The sequence below is a fragment of the Centruroides sculpturatus genome, unplaced genomic scaffold, assembly GCF_000671375.1.
Source record: "Centruroides sculpturatus isolate CEXI.00-Female unplaced genomic scaffold, Cexi_2.0 scaffold406, whole genome shotgun sequence".
Taxonomy (NCBI): Eukaryota; Metazoa; Arthropoda; class Arachnida; order Scorpiones; family Buthidae; genus Centruroides; species Centruroides sculpturatus.
Genome location: NW_019384754.1, coordinates 316,256 through 340,993, shown reverse-complemented (window position 1 = coordinate 340,993; position 24,738 = coordinate 316,256). Strand labels below are relative to the sequence as shown.

Below are 24,738 nucleotides of genomic sequence, written 5' to 3'. Positions count from 1 at the left end.
TGCTAACTACAAATTTGTCTGAAGTTGATCCAGGCGATGTAAGAAATCGCCAAGATGTAAAAAAAAAATATTTCTTGGTGAAAGAACAATGTCCCTCTTAGAAACTGAGCCTCTGTCAACCATTAGTGCCATGCGATTTAAAAAGGACTGCTTAAAATTTCTTGTTGAACTTTGCAAGGAAATTAAGATGAGATTTTCGTTTGACCCAAATGGCGTTATTGCCAAACTATAAGTGTTGGATCAATTAGTAGCGCATGACCTAAGCCGAACACCAAGATCTCTTGCAAGTTTGGTAATTCATTTCCCAACATTAATTTCGGAAAATGAACTAAACCAGTTAGATGACGAATGGCGATCATTTCGTTTAGCAAAAGATTGGTCATACAATTTAACCCGTGTTTCTTTATACAGCACTCGAGAAGCGCTTTACAGCGAACACACTGAAACTGGTTTCTAATTGGCCAACACTGCTCGTGATATCATTTTGCTACACTCTCGCTGCATAAAGGAACGCGGGGATAACAGTATACCAGAATATTGGTTCTTGTTGCGCAATATACAGAATGGTTTTGGTAACTGTAAATATGCCCTACTATCTCAATTTATGATGCAGCTTTTCTTCCACATTCCTCAGCCTGTGTCGAGAGAATATTTTCGCAAATTAACAATGTTAAGACCAAACAAACTAACAGGTTAAACACTCATCTATACTAGTTATGTGCCGGATCGTTAAAAATGTATATCCGCGGATACGGATCTCAACTTTCGTACTCGGTGCGTGTGACCTTGGACCGATAGTTGACGCTTTGCGCTAGTAACGCGTCCTGTTTTGACTTGCACTGTGCGTTTTTGTTTAGTTTAGTGTGACACGGGATAGCATAGCGTTTGTGTTTTTGGAGAGTGTTGAGTTAAAATAAAAACAATGTAGACAAAAAAGTTAATTTTAGTAGTGTAATATGGAAATATTTTACGATAGTAAATGATTTTTGCATGACAAAATTTTTGCAATATGAATATACCAAATGTTATTTTAAGAAATAAAAAGTGATTTGAATTGAAGTTATATGAAATTTTAAAGATAGGTAGCAATAAAATACTAAGTAATGAAATTCATTAAGATAAAAGATCCGCTAAAAAGTAACGGATACGGATAGATTCAATACTAATTTTCGTAAAAGGGTTTAAGGTTAACTGTTAGCTGTGACAACTGCGCCTCTACAACCTCCCTAATTTCATGAACACAGAAAATCGTTTGAAATATGTAAAAATCCCGTATTTATTTTTATAAGTGTCCTGACAGAGGTTATCGGGCCAAAATGTATAAAAACGGAACATCTGGTCACCCTAGTTTAAAGTTAAAAAAATAGCGCAAGATTTATTCAGAATAGCTCGAGTGTCATTGTCGAGTGTAAAATGTTATCAGTTAAGTGTTATAACCTTAACTGATAACTTTAGTGTTCATAAGGTTATAACAGCATTTACAACTTAAAATCAAATTGTAGCCCAATAAAACACTAATGCCAAACTCGCTATTTACTTTCCGGCTGTTATATATAAGGGAAAAGTATGGCGATCTGTCAAAAATTGACCCTCCCGCAAGATTTTTACATTTTTGGACTGGAGACATGAAAAGTAGAGATTTTTTTTTTTCTATTTGTATGTTAGTTTAAATAGGACGAACAAATCGTGCCCCTGAAAAGGTTAAGCAGTTGAGGATTCGAATCAGGCAACTGCCTCTCCAGGCGGATTATTTTCTTCCAGAATTTTATAATTAAATTAATATTTATTAAATAATTAGAATTTATTAAATTTACTGATCATGACTTAAATGAATTTTATATTGTAGATATATGCTTGCCTCAAATCTTATAAGTAAATCCTAGACACTGAATTTTTTGTTTTTACAAATAACTATTGAAATTAATAACATAAGAATGGAACTGTGGTGCATAGAATTATAAGATTGAATACTTTTCATTGTTTTATCAACATATTCTCTCCACAGATGGCTCAAATGGTACCTATTAAATGCCAAAAGCATTTAACCATCATTAACATCATGCCACTAAGTACAGTACCTTATGTTAATTTTGGAATCCTAGACTTTTAGAACTCCTGGACTGCCTGAACATATGCCTATGCAGATGATATTAAGCACAAATATAAGAAAGAAATATTTAAGCTTAGAAATATTAAAATACAGAACCATTTTGTTCATATATTCTTATCTAACAGTAAATTTATATACAGTAGAGCATCGATTATCCGACCCCGAATAACCGTCACCTCGGTTAACCGACCGCGTTCTAGTGGGCAAATTCAAATGTCCGCTAGTGATGTGGCGCTACAATATTTGGCTATGTCTTGGCTACTTTATTATTATTTTTACGTGTTTTAGCTGGCAACACTGGATCGACCATGAAAGGGAGCCAGTATTTAAACGAGGCTTAATTTTCTAATTTTTAACGATAATTGTATCGTTAAAAATTATTATTAGCGACTATAATTATTTTTTAAAAAAGTTTGATAGGCTTAATATGGAGGAAAATTCAACGCAAAGTAGGTTAATAGTAATATACTAATTACATGGGATATAATAATATACTACACTAATAATGGATTTTTTCATACTTTTCGGTTATCCGACTTTTCAATTATCCGACCAACCCCAGTCCCCAATTGAGTCGGATAATCGATGCTCTACTGTATAACGATGATGAAAATAAATTGAAAATTAAATACCCGATGTTATTTGAAGTTTTTACTGTAATAAATATGAAATTATAATAAATTTAACCATAGTTTAAGACAAGTAGTCTATATATATATAAAGGAGATTAGTCAGTCTAATATCACATTACATCCTGAATTTAGGAGAGAGAGAGAGAAAAACTAATTTCAAATAATAAAGTTTTTGCTGTTACATATAGATAAAGATTAAAAGAATTACTAAAAAATTTGAAAACTTTTATTTAAATATTAATTTTAAGAGATAACATATAATGGTTTATTGAAAAATCAAAAATAGTTCCATTATTTGTTAAGAAATTCAGCAATTATTTTTTACTTTTGTTTAGTGATATGTATTTAGAAGTAATTCAAATATCTTTTAATAAATAAATTAATTAATTACAAAATAATCTTTTAATATTTCATTTTTCATTCTCAAAATATGTTTTAAATATTGCAAACAAGTAAAAAGGAAAAAAAAAGACATCATTTCTTTAGAATTGAAATGCAACTTAAAATATTACAAAATCTATTTAAAAAAGCATTTTTGTAGATAATAATTTATACATATTCTTTGATGAATATTACATAATCATTTTGTCAGGTTTAAAAATTTATTTAATTTTTACTTAAATTGTTTCACATCATTACTTTAATTTCTTGAAAATTATAATTTGCAAAATGATGTAAATATCACATTGGTACATCTTTTAAATGAAGCCAAAGCATATAAATGATTTATATGGTTATTCAGTTATAACTGAAACTAAAAGTAAAAAGTTTCACACATTATAATATTGGATAATTATAAAATAAACTTCCATATTTTGGAAGGGAGATGATTAAAGATATCACTATGATAATTAGTATCTTATCTAGAATATGAAACAATGGAAAAACAAAATTAGCTTATATTTTCACTACAGGTAAGAAATGGTGCAGCAAACATAACATAGAAGGATACAAGTAAGAATTTCACAGTTACTGGTTTCAGAGACATGTTATTGCAGGAGCTATCTAATTTACTATCCATCACTAGATATGATATGCTGAAAACAAAAGATTGAATGGACCAGTTTCATGGACAATAAAACATTGTCATTTACCTGAAAGCAAGCTTAAAACCACTTTCTGTTTAAATCTGATTATCCAAAACAAGCATTATTGTGGTGGTATACTGTTGTCCTTCAAGTATCCCTACGGTTAGAAATCACAAGGATTGAGGATCCTAGAGTAGCCGACACCGAGAAAAGGCTGTAAAAATATATGGTCATCTCTGGTCAGCAGATGAAGGAACTGTTAGGGTATATACTTCCACCCATTGAAAGTTACACACATCATTTTGCATGACGTATTGTATTTTTGATGTTCCTACAGAACAGGAATACCATGCTCTTCTTCATGACATGCTACATGAAACTGTGGCTCATGCAATTCTTCATTTTCAGCATGTTATCTCTAGTGAAGAATGACACAATGAGCATCTCTTGTAAAAGTACAGTAGAGCATCGTTTATCTGAAAGTCAGTTATCCGAAAGAATTCCAGTTGGCAAATTTAAATTTTTGCTAGTGCTGTGGCGCTGCAATCTTTGGCTATATCTTGGGCTACCCCAATATTTTTTTTTTGTTGGTGTGTGTGTTTTAGCTGGCTGCACTGGCACTTTTGTGTGGTATTTTTCTGAGGACTGTGTGGGGTGCTGAATCAAACGTTTTTGATACTAGATCATCTTCTAAAGTATATATTTTTTGGTTTTTATATTTTTCAATATATTTATTTAGTTTGTGAGAAATAATTTTTAATGATACAATAACCATGATTATTATTTTAAAAAGTTTACATTAGGCTTAACATTGACGAAAATTCAACGCGAAGCAACACGCAATGGAGAAAAATTTCAACAAGGGGTAGGTTAATATATTTTTTCGTACATAATCGGTTATCCGAAAAATAAGTTATCCGAACAACCCCAGTCCCCAATTGATTTGGATAAACGATACTCTACTATATATTTGAAATCAAAAAATCTGAAATTCTCACTTGATTCCTTTATCTTTATTTATGCATGCTAATAAAATTGACCATAAATTTTTACTTAAAATATACATCAATATTTCGAAGCAAGATGTCATTGTCAATTTTATGCCCCAGATAAAAATGGGAGTTTGTTTTTTTCCAGCAGTGTTTGCAGTACCATCTCTTCTTCTAATGGTAAAAATCTGAACTAATTTTTTTATTCATTAAATCATTTCTTCATATTCTAGATAAGCTAGCTACTAGTTTTCATAGCAAAATTTCAATTTGTCTCCTTTTTGTAGAATGCATAACAGAGAAACTTATAACCATATGGTAAATAAAAAGCATTTTTTAGAAAATTTGAAATATCAGATAAATGAGAAAGCATATTTTTCTTTTATCACAAATAATGACTGATTGATTTAGAAAACACAAGGCACCAGCACATGTTAGATTCATGTTTATAATTAGTTATTATGGGCAGATCTGATCTACAAGGTCGGTAACATAGGTGTGAGATGAAAAATGATGCATCAATCCATACCACCCATGATAAAGTATGAGGATCTGCATCAAATTCCAAGCCAGATCTCCCACAGTAACATGCTGACCACCTTACAATGCAGCTATATTGATTAACCACAAAGAAAATTAATTTGAAATTTTATTCTTTTTAAGGAATATATTCTACTGAAACTATCCATTTTCAACTAATGTTTTAATAAAATAACCAAAATAATTCTATTTGTCCACTAGTTGTTATTTAAATCATAATATATTTAGCTCGTATGTTACATCAAACCGTGATATTTAAATAATAAAATCTTATAAAAATAATGAATAATTATTTTAAAATGCTGTTATTCACGTAAATCATAATAAAAAATAGAGAAATAAAAGTTTGACTTATATTTATTCAATAAAAGGACAATGTGTGTAAAACTTAAAAGAAGGCCAAAAGCTTCTGTAGTTCTTTAAATAAATAATTGGCAGATATATTTACAGCAATAAAAAAATGTGCAATTCTAATATTAAAAATTTGTTTTGTTTAACAAATCTGACATTTTCATTGCTTTGAATTTAGAGCTAATGACATTGAAACAAAAAAAAAAAATTAAATATAATTAAAACAACTATTCTATAATGTATGAATTTGTCACATAACAGGAAAATGTGCATGACATAAATCTCAAATTATATTATAATAATTAAGCATAAAATAAAATTATATAATTATTCTATTTATATATATTTTTTCCTCTCTCTTTTTAATATGTTTATATAAAACAACCAGCAGCTGGCATCATTTAATTGGAAAAGGAATGGTAGAACTTAATAGAGTAAAATGCGTTTTTCTACTGTTTTGCGACAGATTGGACATTCAGACATTCTATCTCCACACATTTGACAAGTTCCATGCCCACATAGAAAAATCATGTTTTTTAAGCGATCTAAACAAACAGGACACATGGTCTGAAATAAAACAAAAATACATAAATAAAATATAGATATCGTGTCAAAAAGTTATGTAAAAATATGCATACTTGTTCTTTAATATCTTGTAACTGTTGTTGAAGTTTTTGTATATCATGATTATTATCTCTGCATCCATTATTCATTAACTGGCCAGGACCAGTGGAAAGACCAGCTGCAGGTGCTAATGTAAAAATATATGTATCAATTATTCAAATTAATGATGATCTTACTAACAGAATAATAATTTCTAATTTCTGTTCTAACAAAATCTTACTACAGTTATTCATCAACACTCTAATTAACCAATAAAAAGCAGTACCAGTTTCTAATAAAAACAAGTTACCTGACAATAGTAAAAGTTGTGGCAGGGTTAGAGTTGTGCTATTGTGGATTTCTTCTTTGGGAGTAGGGAACTCACCTGTTCCTCCACAACAGACAATAAAGGGCAGTAATTTATCAATCTGAGCTCTGCATTGTACACATTTCTTCATTAGTGTTGCACACCCTAAAATTAAAACATATTAATTTACAGATTTGACTAAACTAAATTTTTAAATCTGATACTAATTATTATTTACAATCTGAAATCTACCTAATTGAATATCACAAATGTTTAAATTTTATTTCAAAAAAGTTTTCTCCAGAAAAATAGCAAAAATGTCATACAAGACATCTGAATACAGTAATACCCTGAGTTATATAGCATGCAATTTGGGTAAAATGTAAATACTCAGATTTTTTTCCAATTTTTGAGAAAGTATCAATAACATGTAATTTTACAAAGAATTAGAATTATTCTATTTCAAACATTCATTCATCCTTTCTTTCTTTCGCACTGTACCAATTTATTACTTTATTGCTCTGCTAATCCTTTACTTTTCGGTTTAATTGTAATCATGTACACAAGCGTACTGGGCACTCTTTCTCAAAAACAATTATTTTATACAAAAAATAATAATACAGTAATACCTCGACTTACGTGATTTTCAAATCTCGTTGATTCGTCTCTTGTTTGAGTGCCACGCAGCTCTTGATTACTCACTCCCCCACACTATTGTTCGGCTTAAATGTTCGGACGTGTCACGCGGAATCGACATATAGCTACAATTTATTTTGTGTTATTTATTTCTGTGTTTGTTATATCTGTGGAGACTTGAAAGACTCTACTATGTCATCTGAACGAAGTAGAACTGATTCTTCTGCATCAAACAAGAAAAGAAAAACTTTATCTTTGGAATGTAAAGTTAACATTATTAAAGACTTCGATACAAAAATGAAAATTTGTGAATTGGCAAAGAAGTTTGATCTACCAGAATTGATGGTCAGAACAACTATAAAAGGTAAAGAAAAAATTCTCAATCTTTAAATTCAAGCATCATGGAAACGATGTTAAAATTATGGTGTGATAATCGTGTAATACATATGTATTATCTAAGATTTTATTAAACATTTTTTTCTAAATTTATTGTTTTCTTTAGTCTCCGGCTCCAATTAAAAATTATTTGTATGTATTTATATGCGAAATTATACCCTGGTCCCACCTATCGCATAAGTTCAGGGTATTACTGTATATGTACAGTACACATATTATTTATTAATTAATAAATACAGTATTGAGTTATTAATTACATAGTTACACTGAAGCAATTTACAAATTTGAGTTATGTAAAGATCTATGGCCACATTACTTACATAAGTTGGGGTATTACTAAATTCAAAAATCCAAATTGAAGGATATTTGAAGTACAAACATTAATATAATCATTTTTTATGCAGCTCGAACACCAACTATATAGTGTATTCACTCGGACACAAGGCAAATCTCATCATTAATTTTTATTTACAAACTAAATAAAAATTAATGATGAGATTTGACTTGTGTCCGAGTGAATACACTATATAGTTGGTGTTCGAGTTGCACAACAATTACTGGCACAGTTTCATAAGTACTAAAATAATCACTTTTATTCATAAGAGAATTATGATCACAGCTTATCATACTGACAAGCTGAATTTCTGAGTAACAAATAGTCAAAATTTGTTTTGTACCTGTCAGAATATGGATATAATGAAGAGTGCTGTCGAGGTAAGACAAAGAATAAGAGGACTAAAAAGGAATGTACATTAGAGCACAACACATGTTCAAGACCAACTAAAGTTGGAACCCAAGTCCAACTTCCCTTGACAGGGTTTATATAACTCAACTCACTCCTCGCATAGCAGAGAAGAGGGTGCGATAATTACAAGGACAAAGGTCACATTCACAACTTCCTAACACCCTCTCTATTGGTGTGCCTGGAGTCTGCTCATGCACTGAAACTAATCATTTGATAATTTTCCTTACAAGCCACTCCCATATCCATTTTGATATATGTATACATATATATCGACTTCTCAGAACAAGAGTGTTACAACTCAAAAATATAGATTTTTCAGGAGAGCCATTTGAAGTTTTCAATTCCAGCTGATAAATCAGGGAATTGTTTAAAATCAATGGAATTTGGTTTGAATGTTAATTATAGTCATTACATTGAGTTGGAATAATAATATTATTTAAATGTATTTTCTCTGTTATATTATTACATATTTTTTGAGTTGCAACAGTTTTGCATTCAAAATGTCATTATTGTTTTCTCAGTTACAACTGTTTGCCATTCTTTTTTACTTAGAACAGCTGTTTGCCATTACATAATAATATACATTTTATATAAAGTTACAGTATTTATTTTAACAGAACAGAAAAATGTAATGTTACATTCTGGTTTTATGAGACCCATGTTGTTCAAACATGACAAACAATAAAAACAAAAGTAAGAAAGTTCACAAAAAATTAACACAGCCATTAAAAAAGTATCACTAATTGTGCTATGGTTTTATCAAGCAAATTAGAGATCAGTCTTTTTCAACACTACTGGAAACTTTCAGAGAATTATAAAATGATGCATGCATGCTTGGAATGACACCACTTTTACACAAGTCCAGCAAATCTTTCTTCTTTCCAGCATCTATCCCTGGTGGTGAAGAATAAGCTGGGTGCAGCATGACTTTGGCAGATCTACCTCTCATTCTTTGTCGAATGTTTAACTTTTCAAAATCCTCTTGCGCATATGAGTGCTTGTAGAAGATGGTATAAGGATCTTGTTTCATGACCTTAATGATCTTAATATTGGGCCAATTCACTAAATTATTATTTTCATTTTTGGAGAAATTGTTTCCCATTTGTTGTGATAAGTCTTTCAAATTGAAGATATCTGCTGTATCTAGTTCAGTCACATTATAAACGCTGCCTTTTTTCTTGGCTAATTTCAGTACTGGTACCCATTGAGCAGGTAGTGTTATTGTCCCACCTTTAACAACTCTTCGTTTTTCACGCTCAATGGTGGAATGCATTGAATCATTCTCATTCTGTGTGTGCCCTTGAATGAGAAATTTGTGAGTAATAGTGTTAATATGGTCTATATTATTTACACAGTATAAAAGTAATGAAGCAATGAATTTATTCTTGTTCTGCCCTGCACAATTATCTGAAAACAAAACTACTTCATTAACTGTATTGGGCAATGAAGTAATGAACTTATAGAGGCATGTTCCAATTTCATTTGAACCTCGTTTGGCCAAGCCTTCATGCCAAAAATAACAGTGGCCCTTACTGTTTGAAATATCATAAATTGTAAAGTTGTAACATGAGAGTTTCCTTTTGTAGTATAAGGAAGAGCACTCACCACAAGGTGAAGGGAGAACTGCTTGGAGATCAAAGCAGCAAGCAATTTTATTTGTATCCTGTTTTGCTGCTTCAATGTCCTTAGTCTTTTCAGCTCTTGACATTTCTTTTTCTTTTATATGTGTGTTATAATTGTCCTGCAATTGTAATTTCTCTGTATCTGTACTGTTCTTATATCCAGTACATATACAACACTGATCTTTTTTCGGCTGATGAAATGAAAGATTAAGTGAATGAAATACCGTTGAGTAAATGTGTTTTTTAGCAAGTGGTAATTCTTTTTCTCTGCAATAGTCTGTGTATAGCCGATACATTTCACTAATGTTTAAGCTGCCATCTAAATACTGTTTGGTTGAATTTCTTCTACAATAGTGTGATTCAACACGTTCAAAAGACAGTATGTGTTCTTTCACATTCTTCAGTATTTCCTCATCAGTTTTCTTTCTGCTTTCATGTTTTCCCCGGAAGTCATCTTCTATTATTCCATCAGTGGTCTTTGGGTTATATAGATAGATAGATTTAGAATGCAAAAGAGTTGCAACTTTATATGCAACTTTCTTTCACCAAGAATGCAATTAATTGAAAGCTGAAAACTGTTACAACTCAAAATGTAACCCTCTTGAATTCAATAACAGAGTGTATTAGCATATTGCAAAACTGTTATATGTACATCCCAGAGCTATAATAAGCCATTTAGAGATATAATCTTTATACATAAGATAGAAATCGATACAAGCATTCCCATAAGTACAATAACTAAAACATCGAAAATTTTGAGTTGTAATCCTCTTGCTCTGAGCAGTCGATATACACACACACATACGTCGTGTTACCTGTCTTCACCATTGTAAATAGTTACCAGTGGATCTATCTAGGCTTTGTTTAGTCCAAGCAGCTTGATGTTTGCCTCATGTTTGCTTCTCGGAAGAGCCTTCGTTAGCACATCTGCTTTCATCTTTGTTGTAGGGATATATTCTGTTTTAATTTCCCCCTTTTCTTGAGCTTCACGGGAGAAGTGATACCTGATGTCAATGTGTTTACTTCTCCCATGGTGAACAATATTTTTGCTCAGCTGAATGGCACTCTGACTGTCGCAGTAAACTATCGTCAGTGCATTCACATAACTTTCAAATTGCATTTCTCTTAGCATCCTTCTCATGTGGATGGCTTCCTTGGTCATGTCAGATAGGGCCATGTACTCCGCTTCCATCGTCGAAAGCGCAACAGATTTTTGTTTCCTTGATTCCCAGTTGATGGGTCCATTCGCTAGAATTATCATGTTGCCTAATGAAGACTTCCAGTTGTCAATATCTCCGGCCCAATCTGAGTCCACATGTGCGCACAGCTTCTGATCGCACTTCTCGTAGTGTAGACCGTAATTTACAGTTGCTTGAATGTATTGGAGTACTCTCTTGGCCATTTTCCAATGAACGATACCTGGATTAGAGCAGAAACGGCTTAACATGCTAGCTGCAAATGCCAGATCTGGGCACGTTGAGTTCGCCAGATAAAGGAGTCCCCCGATAAGTTCTCTGTACAGTTTTCCTTTCATTTCGCTCTCTGACTGCAGAGCCATCTCTTTTGTTAATTTTAGATTTGATTCGATCGGTGTTGAAACTGGTCTACATGCTTGCATATTAAATTTTTTAGGAGATCTTTAGCGTACTTTTCTTGAGTAAGTTTCATCTTTCCGGTAGTCCCCTCTCTTTCTATCCATATTCCAAGAACTTCATTTGCTATACCCAAATCTTTCATTTTGAATGTGTTTGATTTTTCTTATCATCTCTAAGTTGCGTGAGGAAATTAGCATGTCATCAACATAAACTATGATGATAATCTTGTCTCTGCCTTCATTTTGGATGTAAGCACAAGGATCGGAACTTTTTCTCTTCATGCCTATGCTTAGGAGGTAGCTGTCTAATCGCTTGTACCATCCGTGTCCTGCTTGTTTTAATCCGTATAGGGGTTTAGTTAATCGACACACCATACCTTCTCTTCCTTTTGTTTTGAAGTGCTCCGGTTGCTCCTTATATATTTCATCCGTTAAGTCACTTTGTATAAAANAAAGTTCATTGCAAACAAGTATGCTATGCATTTGTAACTTCCACAATTCGTAGTTGCCATCATCAAGTTTATCTACATGCTGCGTCCCCACACTATTCATGGTGTTGTTTGTTGTTCAGATGGGTTATGCTTTTCGTAAGCAAATAAGTATACAGCACTTACTTGAATTTCCAATTAGATCCTTTTCATATAGTAAACCTCGATCATTAAACCCTTAAACCTAACCACGCTCTGCTACCATGTCAAAATATGGATATAATGAAGAGTGGTGTCAGGGTAACACAAAGAATAAGAGGACTAAAAAGGAATGTATGTTAGAGCACAACACACGTTCAAGACCAACTAAAGTTGGAACCCAAGTACAACTTCCTTTGACAGGGTTTACATAACTCAACTCACCTCTCGCATAGCAGAGGAGAGGGCGCGATGATTACAAGGACAAAGGTCACATTCACAACTTCCTAACAGTACCAATAAAAAGTATTGTCAAAAATGCCAAAGAGTGATATTAAAATCAATAAATTTTTGGCATTTTTGACAATTTTACATTTTTCATTAAAATTTGCAATGCTGACAATAATGAAATCCATAGTCTGATCATTCATTTCTTTTTAAATAAGTTAAACTAAGCTTGATCAAGCACAATAACATCATACACAAGCTTTTTGCTGGCAATTTACAGCTTCAAAATTGTGGATGCTGATTTTGAAGCATTCAAAAACTTGATCTGATTCTAATCAGGGAGCTGGTCTGAATTACATAATTACAAGTTTTCACTCTTCAAACAAAAAGTTCTGTTTGCTTCTATGTTACAATGCACTTTTATTATTGAATCTGATTTTGGAATGAATGTTCTATCAAGTGACGCAAAAAATCCTGCTTTCAGTTTGTTACTCCAAAACTTGGCTTGTTAGTTTAAAATGATCTCAACCTTCAGAAGTATCTTTTATTCAATATTAATGAGTAATAATAATCAAATCATACCAGAAAATAATATACATGGAAATATTACTATTTTAAAATCCTGATCAAAAGAAGGTTGTTACTATTTTAACCCTTACGAGGCAATATATTTACTTAATACCACACATTGTTTTATTTTTGCTGAAATACATCTCTTTTTGTATCTAATGGACATGAGCTGTACTAGTTTAAGTAATGTTTTACTAAAACTAAAAAAATCAATACACTAACTATATTCTTCATTTGGTTTATTTAAGAATCAAGTCTTAGTCAGTTTTAATTGTGGTCAATATCACTTACATGATCTGTAGTATAACTATTTTCAGTCGTTTTATAACATAGAAACAATCTGTTTCTACTTTATAAAACGACTGAAAATAGTTAAGTAATAACATATACATCAATCCAAATACACACCAAGTGATCCACTGAATTTTCTATCTGATTATATTAAGGCAAATTAATAAATCAGATACACATATGTCAGAATGGACTAATCCCAGTATACTTTTCTCTCTCGTGTTGGATGACTTAAAGGGTAATTGATGAATCTTTCCTTTGTAGCATGTTTCACAATCAATTCTATCTTGGGTTTGTTTCAATGTTATTCCATCTATCATTTTTTTGCTTGCTAGTTTCTTTAGATCGTTGATGTTTAGATGACCAAGTCGTTGATGCCATCTCAAAAGATTGTCACTTTCTTCTACATTCAATACTGCGTCAGATCTAGTTTCTACTACGTATAGCTGATCTCTTTTCTTTGCTATCAAGGCGATGGAACCATCTTGGCGAGTAACAGTTGCAGATTCTCTTTTGAATGTGACAGAATATCCATGTTCTGTAATTTTAGGTAAAGATATCAAGTTGTTTCTCAAATCTGGAACGGCTATCACATCTTGTAGCTTAATTGTATTTTTGGTGTTGTTGACACGCACGCTTATATTAATTGTTCCAGTTCCAATGGATCTTAATGCATCTTTTCCTGCAGTTTGTATTTCTTTGTGGAGATCTTGATTTATCTCTGTAAATTTCATACAGTCGCTACACATATGTGCGGTTGCTCCGCTATCAAGACACCAGTCTGTTGAGTTTAGAGGTTGAGCCGTTTGTACTGTGACCACCATAGCGTCATTCTTTTGCGTGTATTGTTCCTTTGCAAATATCTGTTATTACTTCTACACTCAGCTGCATGGTGGCCTGGTCTAACACATATATAGCATGTTCCTGTGAATTGTGAAGAAGAATGATTATTTCCTTTTGGGTAGTTTTGTCGGAAAGAACTTTTCTTTTGTTTAGATCCCATGTAAAGTGCACTTTGTTCGACTAAAAACTCTTCCTTATCTTGTCGTCTTGTTTCTTCTTCAATTAATTTTATTTTTAATGATTCAGGCTTCAGTATGTCGTCTCGGGACTCAATGGCAATTCTAAATGTCTCGTATTCATCGGGCAATGAATTTAGTAACATTATAGATAGTAACTCACTTGGAATTGGTATACCTGCTTCTTCTAATTGTTCAGCCTTTTCCATAAATTCACTTACATGTCTCAACATTGATTTTTCAGTTCCCTTTTTCATCTGATAAAGCTGTCTGTATAGTACTGCCTTTTTAATTGGAACTTTCGATTTATGTATCCTTTCCAATTCATCCCAAGCTTCTTTGGAAGTTTCAGCCCTCTTTATGTGGCTCAACTGGTTCTGCTTAATGCCTAGTAAAATTAACGCTAAAGCTTTTTCATCTTTTGTCTGCCAATCTAGTCGTCCAGGATCGGTGTCTGGTTTTTCTATGGATCCATTTACATACGACCAAAGTTCATTGCAAACAAGTATGCTATGCATTTGTAACTTCCACAATTCGTAGTTGCCATCATCAAGTTTATCTACATGCTGCGTCCCCACACTATTCATGGTGTTGTTTGTTGTTCAGATGGGTTATGCTTTTCGTAAGCAAATAAGTATACAGCACTTACTTGAATTTCCAATTAGATCCTTTTCATATGGTAAACCTCGATCATTAAACCCTTAAACCTAACCACGCTCTGCTACCATGTCAAAATATGGATATAATGAAGAGTGGTGTCAGGGTAACACAAAGAATAAGAGGACTAAAAAGGAATGTATGTTAGAGCACAACACACGTTCAAGACCAACTAAAGTTGGAACCCAAGTACAACTTCCTTTGACAGGGTTTACATAACTCAACTCACCTCTCGCATAGCAGAGGAGAGGGCGCGATGATTACAAGGACAAAGGTCACATTCACAACTTCCTAACAGTACCAATAAAAAGAATTGTCAAAAATGCCAGAGTGATATTAAAATCAATAAATTTTTGGCATTTTTGACAATTTTACATTTTTCATTAAAATTTGCAATGCTGACAATAATGAAATCCATAGTCTGATCATTCATTTCTTTTTAAATAAGTTAAACTAAGCTTGATCAAGCACAATAACATCATACACAAGCTTTTTGCTGGCAATTTACAGCTTCAAAATTGTGGATGCTGATTTTGAAGCATTCAAAAACTTGATCTGATTCTAATCAGGGAGCTGGTCTGAATTACATAATTACAAGTTTTCACTCTTCAAACAAAAAGTTCTGTTTGCTTCTATGTTACAATGCACTTTTATTATTGAATCTGATTTTGGAATGAATGTTCTATCAAGTGACGCAAAAAATCCTGCTTTCAGTTTGTTACTCCAAAACTTGGCTTGTTAGTTTAAAATGATCTCAACCTTCAGAAGTATCTTTTATTCAATATTAATGAGTAATAATAATCAAATCATACCAGAAAATAATATACATGGAAATATTACTATTTTAAAATCCTGATCAAAAGAAGGTTGTTACTATTTTAACCCTTACGAGGCAATATATTTACTTAATACCACACATTGTTTTATTTTTGCTGAAATACATCTCTTTTTGTATCTAATGGACATGAGCTGTACTAGTTTAAGTAATGTTTTACTAAAACTAAAAAAATCAATACACTAACTATATTCTTCATTTGGTTTATTTAAGAATCAAGTCTTAGTCAGTTTTAATTGTGGTCAATATCACTTACATGATCTGTAGTATAACTATTTTCAGTCGTTTTATAACATAGAAACAATCTGTTTCTACTTTATAAAACGACTGAAAATAGTTAAGTAATAACATATACATCAATCCAAATACACACCAAGTGATCCACTGAATTTTCTATCTGATTATATTAAGGCAAATTAATAAATCAGATACAAAACATTTTGGTTAGGCAGTTAAGCCACCATTTCATGATGATTTAAACTTATTTCAATTTAATTTATTTCTAAGTTTAAATCATCATGAAATGGTGGCTTAACTGCCTAACCAAAATGTTTTGTATCTGATTTATTAATTAGCCTTAATATAGTCAGATAGAAAATTCAGTGGATCACTTGGTGTGTATTTGTGTTGATGTATATGTTATTACTTAAATGCTTTACATGATATGTTTTAATAATTTTAGTCATTACTTGTTTACAGTACAGGTATAAGAATTTAAATTACTGGTATTTCTTATTTCAGCCATATGTCGAATAAATTACTATCACTTAATAATAATCTTAATTTTTAAATCTTCAACTTATACATTCTGTAATTGTTTTAACACGACTTTTTGACGTTAAAGTCAATAAAACCAAAATTTTAACTGATTATAGTCTTATTTACTTATCTTGCTTAATATTTTCAGATGGACAGTTATACTATACTTATTTCATAAAAAACTGATACAATAAAACCTATCTGAAACAGAACCTGAGTAAAATGGAAACCTGTTGAAAGTGAGCATAAAATTGCTTTGGAGAACCTATCACACAAGAACTTTTAGTTACAAATATAAACATCCATAAACCCAATTATTAGATTAAAGCCAAACAATTGCAAATTATATCACCTGATACAATCAGCAATCATTCGACTTTAATCTAATAATTGGGTTTATGGATGTTTATATTCACAGTGCTACAGTGGAAGTTATAGGTCATGGGTGCTGAATTGTCTCTAGTCGGCCCTGTGAGTAACTATTATGATTGCATCTAAATTAATAATTCTAAAAATGAAGATTAGATGAAGGTCTGAGTAGCATAACTGCCAACACAACTGCATGGGAATTGTGGGTTCGAGTCCTGCTTTGGGCTAATTCTTTACTTCCAGAACCTTTTAAATTAAATTAATTATTTAATTTATCAAGAGATGGTACCTAATGTCTACCTCCAGGAATATTTAATTATAAATCACCTAAGAGTTTCTGTGTAATATGTCCAAAGCAATTTTAGGCTCATTTTCAAAAATCTTAAAAAGAGAACAAGAAACAATGAAATAAAATGGAAACATGCCTAAATGAAAGAAAATTGCTCCATTTTGAAGAATTTTTATTTTAAATCTTACTATAAGTCAGAAAACTGTCTAATGTAGAAATGGAAAAGATTTATGAATCTTTTCCATTTCTACATTACAGGACTTAAAGAAACATAACTTAACCTAGATATGTGCAAAATTAAGATTCCATCTATAGACAGTAAAATTGCAAAGCATGACAAACTGTATTCTGAGAATGATTTCAAACCTTGTCATCTCTAAAGATCATATGACATGTTAAAATTAAAATTAATAAAGGGCAGAATCATATACTTTTAAGAATCAAATGAATTTCTGAAAATTAAATTCTCAAAAACAAGCAACAAAAGTAACTCATAAAAATATTGACAATAAGGTAATCCAATGCTACCAATTTGCTATGTACAGTGTGTTTGAAAACAAGTTGATTAACATGTTGATAATTACAGAGTATGAAGTAAACAATTAAATTAGAGTATTAAATTCCTTAAAAAATAAAATCGCAGAATAATCTGATTAGAATTTTTGATGGTGAAGCATTACACTAGTTTTTGGTACTGAAATTGTCTTATTCACTGTTGTGTGAGCTCATAAGAACCACTTCTCCACAGTAATTGAATACCTAGCACAATTTCTTGGAAACAAGAAATTTTTGCAATTGAACAGTTCTCAATTATTTCATTTGACTACTCCCATCTTTAGTTGGAATCATTTTGGAGTAATTTAGATTAAACCTAGTAGTATTTTTTTTACATATGTACTAAAAAAATTAAAAATTCATTTTTATTTTCATTATTTAAAAATGGAGAAATTTTAGAAAAGCATGTGAACTACAAAAATAATTACAATACACATAGCAATTAAACAAGATGAAAAACCAGTCATGAAATAAAATTTAAGAATAAATAACATAGTGAAAAAAACATTGCTGACACTACAAGTGACAAAGAGTGGAAATCAACTAAGTTGCCTGAATTGCTGCAGAAATTTAGTCCTGATCAAATCTACAATGCAGATGAAATAGTACTGTTTTACCATGCAATCCCTTATATGAAAATGACATACTGTATTTACTCGCATATAAGATGAGGTTTTTATTCATTTATCACAGCTTCAAATTCCTAGGTTGTCCTATACGTACAAGTGAAACAGTCTATGTTTTTGCAAATAATTTTTATAAAGTGTATTTGCCTTTTTTTATCGAATACTTACCCTCTTGTATTTAAAAACATAAGTATTTTATCTGGGTCATTTGAATCATTCTTTTATATTGTCAGGAGTAAAGACGAATAGCAATAGGAAAAGCAAAGCTTTTGAATTGAATTCAAGATTGAAATTCCAAGATCACACAGGAGCCCAATATGGTTTTAATCCATTTCCACATGAAAACAGATGATTATTAGGAAATCAGAATTTGGAGAAACTCATAAGTGTAATCGAACAGAGAGTGAATTTGACTGTTAAGAATTGGCAAAAAAGGGTTCCCCATTGTCAAGCTTTTTGTGAACAAATTATGTCAATTTTACAAGATTTTCCTTAAAGTTTAAAATGCTAGTAATTTTTGTGGGACAATGTGTGCATTATATTCATTTGATATTTTACTTGTGATTAAATGAAATAAAATTAGAATTGTATTAATAAATCTAATTTTCTTTATTTTGATCTTTAAAGTCACACCTCGTCCTATATGCAAGTTCGTCTTATATTCAAGTAAATACAGTAACTGATATTTATCTGATATAGTTTAAAGTTCTGTTCAAAATGTTAGTTATCTGTTCAAAATGGAAGAAAATTATTTGATACTTGTGATTCTAGGTTACAGATATGTTACTTTATTTTCAAAATTATTTTTCAGAAGTGTAAATATTCATTTATTCACTTTTGTAAGAATATTGTTTTATTAAAATTTAAAATAATTATATAAGAATAAATAAAAATAATTTTAGAATGACAATATTTATTTCATGTAACTAAATTGTCAAAAATAAGTCACAGAATTTTAACACTGAAATGAAATTTTTTCTATTACAATCATTTAATTAATAATTACTTATACAAAAAATATAATAATCATTTTAAAATAAAATACATACCATCACAAGCACACATATGTCCACAAGGCTTGAACAAAACAGAAGCACGTTTATCAGAACAAACAACACATTCTTCAATCTAATAAAATTTTGCAAAATTAATTTTATATTTATGTAGAAAGTAAGTTAGCAAATTCTGTAATAACTTACTTTTGTTCTTGATTGAACTTGTTCTTTGCACATGAGACATTTCTTAACACGTGGAGAACAAAGTGAACATGTTGCTATATGACCACAAGGCCCAAATAATGTATCTCGTTTCAAATCTGAACAAACCATGCATTCTTCTAATGTATCTTGATCATTTTGTGGAGGTGCTGTAGTTAAAGTGCTAGGTTGCTGACTACTACAATGATGATAAATATTAAATAAATATTTATTTCATATTTAAGCAGAGATTTATAATAATTATAGAATATTAAGCAGGATTTTAAAAAAATTAAAAATTCATTTTTATTTTCATTATTTAAAAATGGAGAAATTTTAGAAAAGCATGTGAACTACAAAAATAATTACAATACACATAGCAATTAAACAAGATGAAAAACCAGTCATGAAATAAAATTTAAGAATAAATAACATAGTGAAAAAAACATTGCTGACACTACAAGTGACAAAGAGTGGAAATCAACTAAGTTGCCTGAATTGCTGCAGAAATTTAGTCCTGATCAAATCTACAATGCAGATGAAATAGTACTGTTTTACCATGCAATCCCTTATATGAAAATGACATACTGTATTTACTCGCATATAAGATGAGGTTTTTATTCATTTATCACAGCTTCAAATTCCTAGGTTGTCCTATACGTACAAGTGAAACAGTCTATGTTTTTGCAAATAATTTTTATAAAGTGTATTTGCCTTTTTTTATCGAATACTTACCCTCTTGTATTTAAAAACATAAGTATTTTATCTGGGTCATTTGAATCATTCTTTTATATTGTCAGGAGTAAAGACGAATAGCAATAGGAAAAGCAAAGCTTTTGAATTGAATTCAAGATTGAAATTCCAAGATCACACAGGAGCCCAATATGGTTTTAATCCATTTCCACATGAAAACAGATGATTATTAGGAAATCAGAATTTGGAGAAACTCATAAGTGTAATCGAACAGAGAGTGAATTTGACTGTTAAGAATTGGCAAAAAAGGGTTCCCCATTGTCAAGCTTTTTGTGAACAAATTATGTCAATTTTACAAGATTTTCCTTAAAGTTTAAAATGCTAGTAATTTTTGTGGGACAATGTGTGCATTATATTCATTTGATATTTTACTTGTGATTAAATGAAATAAAATTAGAATTGTATTAATAAATCTAATTTTCTTTATTTTGATCTTTAAAGTCACACCTCGTCCTATATGCAAGTTCGTCTTATATTCAAGTAAATACAGTAACTGATATTTATCTGATATAGTTTAAAGTTCTGTTCAAAATGTTAGTTATCTGTTCAAAATGGAAGAAAATTATTTGATACTTGTGATTCTAGGTTACAGATATGTTACTTTATTTTCAAAATTATTTTTCAGAAGTGTAAATATTCATTTATTCACTTTTGTAAGAATATTGTTTTATTAAAATTTAAAATAATTATATAAGAATAAATAAAAATAATTTTAGAATGACAATATTTATTTCATGTAACTAAATTGTCAAAAATAAGTCACAGAATTTTAACACTGAAATGAAATTTTTTCTATTACAATCATTTAATTAATAATTACTTATACAAAAAATATAATAATCATTTTAAAATAAAATACATACCATCACAAGCACACATATGTCCACAAGGCTTGAACAAAACAGAAGCACGTTTATCAGAACAAACAACACATTCTTCAATCTAATAAAATTTTGCAAAATTAATTTTATATTTATGTAGAAAGTAAGTTAGCAAATTCTGTAATAACTTACTTTTGTTCTTGATTGAACTTGTTCTTTGCACATGAGACATTTCTTAACACGTGGAGAACAAAGTGAACATGTTGCTATATGACCACAAGGCCCAAATAATGTATCTCGTTTCAAATCTGAACAAACCATGCATTCTTCTAATGTATCTTGATCATTTTGTGGAGGTGCTGTAGTTAAAGTGCTAGGTTGCTGACTACTACAATGATGATAAATATTAAATAAATATTTATTTCATATTTAAGCAGAGATTTATAATAATTATAGAATATTAAGCAGGATTTTAAAAAAATTAAAAATTCATTTTTATTTTCATTATTTAAAAATGGAGAAATTTTAGAAAAGCATGTGAACTACAAAAATAATTACAATACACATAGCAATTAAACAAAATGAAAAACCAGTCATGAAATAAAATTTAAGAATAAATAACATAGTGAAAAAAACATTGCTGACACTAAAAGTGCCAAAGAGTGGAAATCAGCTATGTTGCCTGAATTGCTGCAGAAATTTAGTCCTGATCAAATCTACAATGCAGATGAAATAGGACTGTTTTACCATGCTATCCCTGATGGTTTCCTGAGTTTTAAACAAAAAGTACCATCAGGTTGGAAAAAAGCAGTGGATTGCATTATTGCATTGTGCTGCTGTAATAAGTCAGGAAGTAACAAACAGAAGTTGATAGTCATTGAAAAGCATGCTAAGTCTTGGCTATTTACATATTAATATATGTATTCACATTAATTATATTTTTCAATAGTTTTGTCTTCAGTATTCATTTTTTATTTTCTCTGTTCTCATAAAATTCACTTTATTGAGACAGCCACTTAGTCAGGTCTTGATGTGTCCCAATTAAGCAGAATTGACTGTATATTCAATAATATATAAAAATTATTTTTAAATAAATCAGATGAAATTTTTAATTATTTGAAATCTAGAAAGTAAGACAAAGTTCTTTGTTCCTCTTTATATTTATTTATTACCAAAGTTATTTGAAATTCAAGTATTCAGGAACAATTTTGGATACTTAAATAATGAATTCAGAGAAATCATTACTTTATTTTTATAATTTTATTTCAATTCCTAACTTTAAAAACACTTTTAAAATGATATGATTTAATTAATAATAATACTTACTTTGATCTTTCTTTATGACATTTGGTTAATGCTTTACATAAGTTTGGATCAGGACATAAATCTAGTGGAGTTTGAGCTTTTTTATTTTTTATGTTTAGATCAGCACCATTAGATACAAGGAAACAGGCAATTGAGGCACTACTTTTTTTATCTGCTCCTTGTGTTCCTAAACCCATTAATAACTAAAAATATAAATTTAAGATATTTTTAATGGAAAAGTAAACAAATAAATATAAATTTAAGATATTTTTAATTATATTTATTCAAATATGTACTTTAATTTTAATATTTATTGTATTTTTAAAGAAAAGTTGTTAAATGTAAAAAATTATTTGCTGTTATTTGAAGACAATATAGTATAATCTTATCTCCAGTACAACTAATAAAGGTTTAAAATGCATTATTACTATTATATTCAAATAATAAATAATGATATACTTAAATTTCTAAAATTCTCACCTCAGTAGTACCACAAAGAGGACCAGCTTCATTTGCACTTCCTACCTTACCAACTTCTTGCAAATCTTGTAGCTGTCGAAGCTGTGATAATGTATGATGACGAAGAGCTTCATGAAGTGGTGTATCACCATCTTTATCTGGGATATTTAAGTTACATCCTTCTCTTACTAAAAGCTAAATAAAGGTAACATATAATTTTAAAATTAGAAATTTTCTTTCAAATGTATGAGTTTAAAAGAATGAAAGGTTATATTTAAAAATAATTCCAATTACAAAGTAATTGGATTTATAATTGTATTGGAAAAACAATTTTATATATAATCTTTATATAATTTCATAAACCTTAACATATCAATTGTCATCATGTAATTGGATGAAATGCTCTCCAATGCTATTCTCAGTTAGGCATATCATTGTATATTACACACAACATATAACATTAATTGTGAGTTTGGCTGAAGAATAAATGTTATAAATTGAGTGTAATATACAATGATATACCTAACTGAGAATAGCATTGGAGAGCATTTCATCCAATGACATGGTGACAATTGATATGTTAAGGTTTATGAAATTATAAAAAATATATATATATACACACACATATATACATACATACAAGCTATCTGATATTTGGCATACAGTATAAGATTTTGATGAATACACATAAAATTATGAATAATTAGAGATTATAAAAATAAAGTGCCTGGCATAGACTTATGAAGTAAAGAGTTCTTTCTTATCATTCAGCACTAAGAAAAACCATAAAATGGCATTATATACATTTGTTTCATTAAATAACCAATCCAACAATAAAAAGTTAAAATTCAGAGGGAGAAAAATCATTGGATGTGTTGACTGAAAATAAAATGCCAAACACTGCAAAGAAAATTATAATTAAAGATGAATTTCAATATTCGTTAATCTGTTTACAATTTATTTTTCAGTCTTATTTTAGATGCCAACAATCTATTATAAACATCCTCTATTTGCTAAAAATATATTTGTTTCTAATAATAAAGGCAAGACTGAATTTTAAAAGATAATTTATAGATTACAATCTTGTGAGGGTCAGGGGGCCATCAAAAGTTAGATTACATTAAGTTAGGATAGAGTTCTGACACCAGATGTATTTTGTCAGACACACTGCTGATTTTGACACAAACAGATAGTTACAGCGTGAGGATAAGAGTCACTCCAAAGTCCAGGAAAGAACCTCTTAGGAGGATGAATGTAAAGTTAAAATACAAATAATAAGAGTTTATTATCGAAAATTAGGTTCTGGATAATATTCTTAAAATCCAATTCAAGAAATTGCCTATTTCTATCTATAAAGTGAGGGGGCTGCCTAATGGGGTATCCGAACTACAACATACCAGGAAAAAGAGAGCAGCCTTTTCTCGTAGGGCTGGTCAGTCTCTTGATCTAGTTCCTTCTTCCTTTTTGCTTGGTCCTTCACTGATGTCCACCAGTAAATGGAGTTCACTTCTAGTTGAAATTTCTTTGTGATTATGGCAGGATGGGTCCACTTATGTCTACTATTGTTATCTGCCGTTGATGCCTTCCTTGTATGGGATGATTCATTGGAAGTCTGGCAAGGCTGGTGTTTTCTACTGTTGTCTGCTGAGGAGCTCTCTGATGCCTGGATTTGGGCCTCTTTTATACACCTTTCAGCTCAGGCGAGTCATCATATGATTTACAATTATTATTGGTTTGACTTTTGAGCTGAGTCATTACCATAGCAAAACCATTTTAACTCTTCCTTGACTTTAGATAGTGACAATGTCAAACTCAACAGACATCATC

The 24,738-nt window shown here is 30.5% G+C and overlaps 1 protein-coding gene across 2 annotated transcripts; it reads right to left on the bottom strand.

Moving 5' to 3' along the window:
• Positions 1-4,980: 4,980 nt before the first annotated feature.
• On the bottom strand, positions 4,981-23,111 carry LOC111628672 (E3 ubiquitin-protein ligase mib1-like). 2 transcript variants are annotated; one of them, XM_023372498.1, is made up of 7 exons: positions 22,933-23,111; positions 22,474-22,655; positions 21,340-21,535; positions 21,190-21,268; positions 6,564-6,725; positions 6,289-6,401; positions 4,981-6,217 (listed from the first exon to the last, which is right to left on the bottom strand). In XM_023372498.1, the coding sequence occupies exons 2-7, from the start codon at positions 22,647-22,649 to the stop codon at positions 6,077-6,079; spliced, it is 867 nt and encodes a 288-aa protein (XP_023228266.1). In that variant the 5' UTR covers positions 22,650-22,655; positions 22,933-23,111; the 3' UTR covers positions 4,981-6,076. The 2 variants fall into 2 exon arrangements, with proteins under 2 accessions (XP_023228266.1, XP_023228265.1); XM_023372497.1 differs by lacking the exon at positions 21,190-21,268 and adding an exon at positions 19,427-19,505.
• Between the last annotated feature and the right edge of the window lie 1,627 nt (positions 23,112-24,738).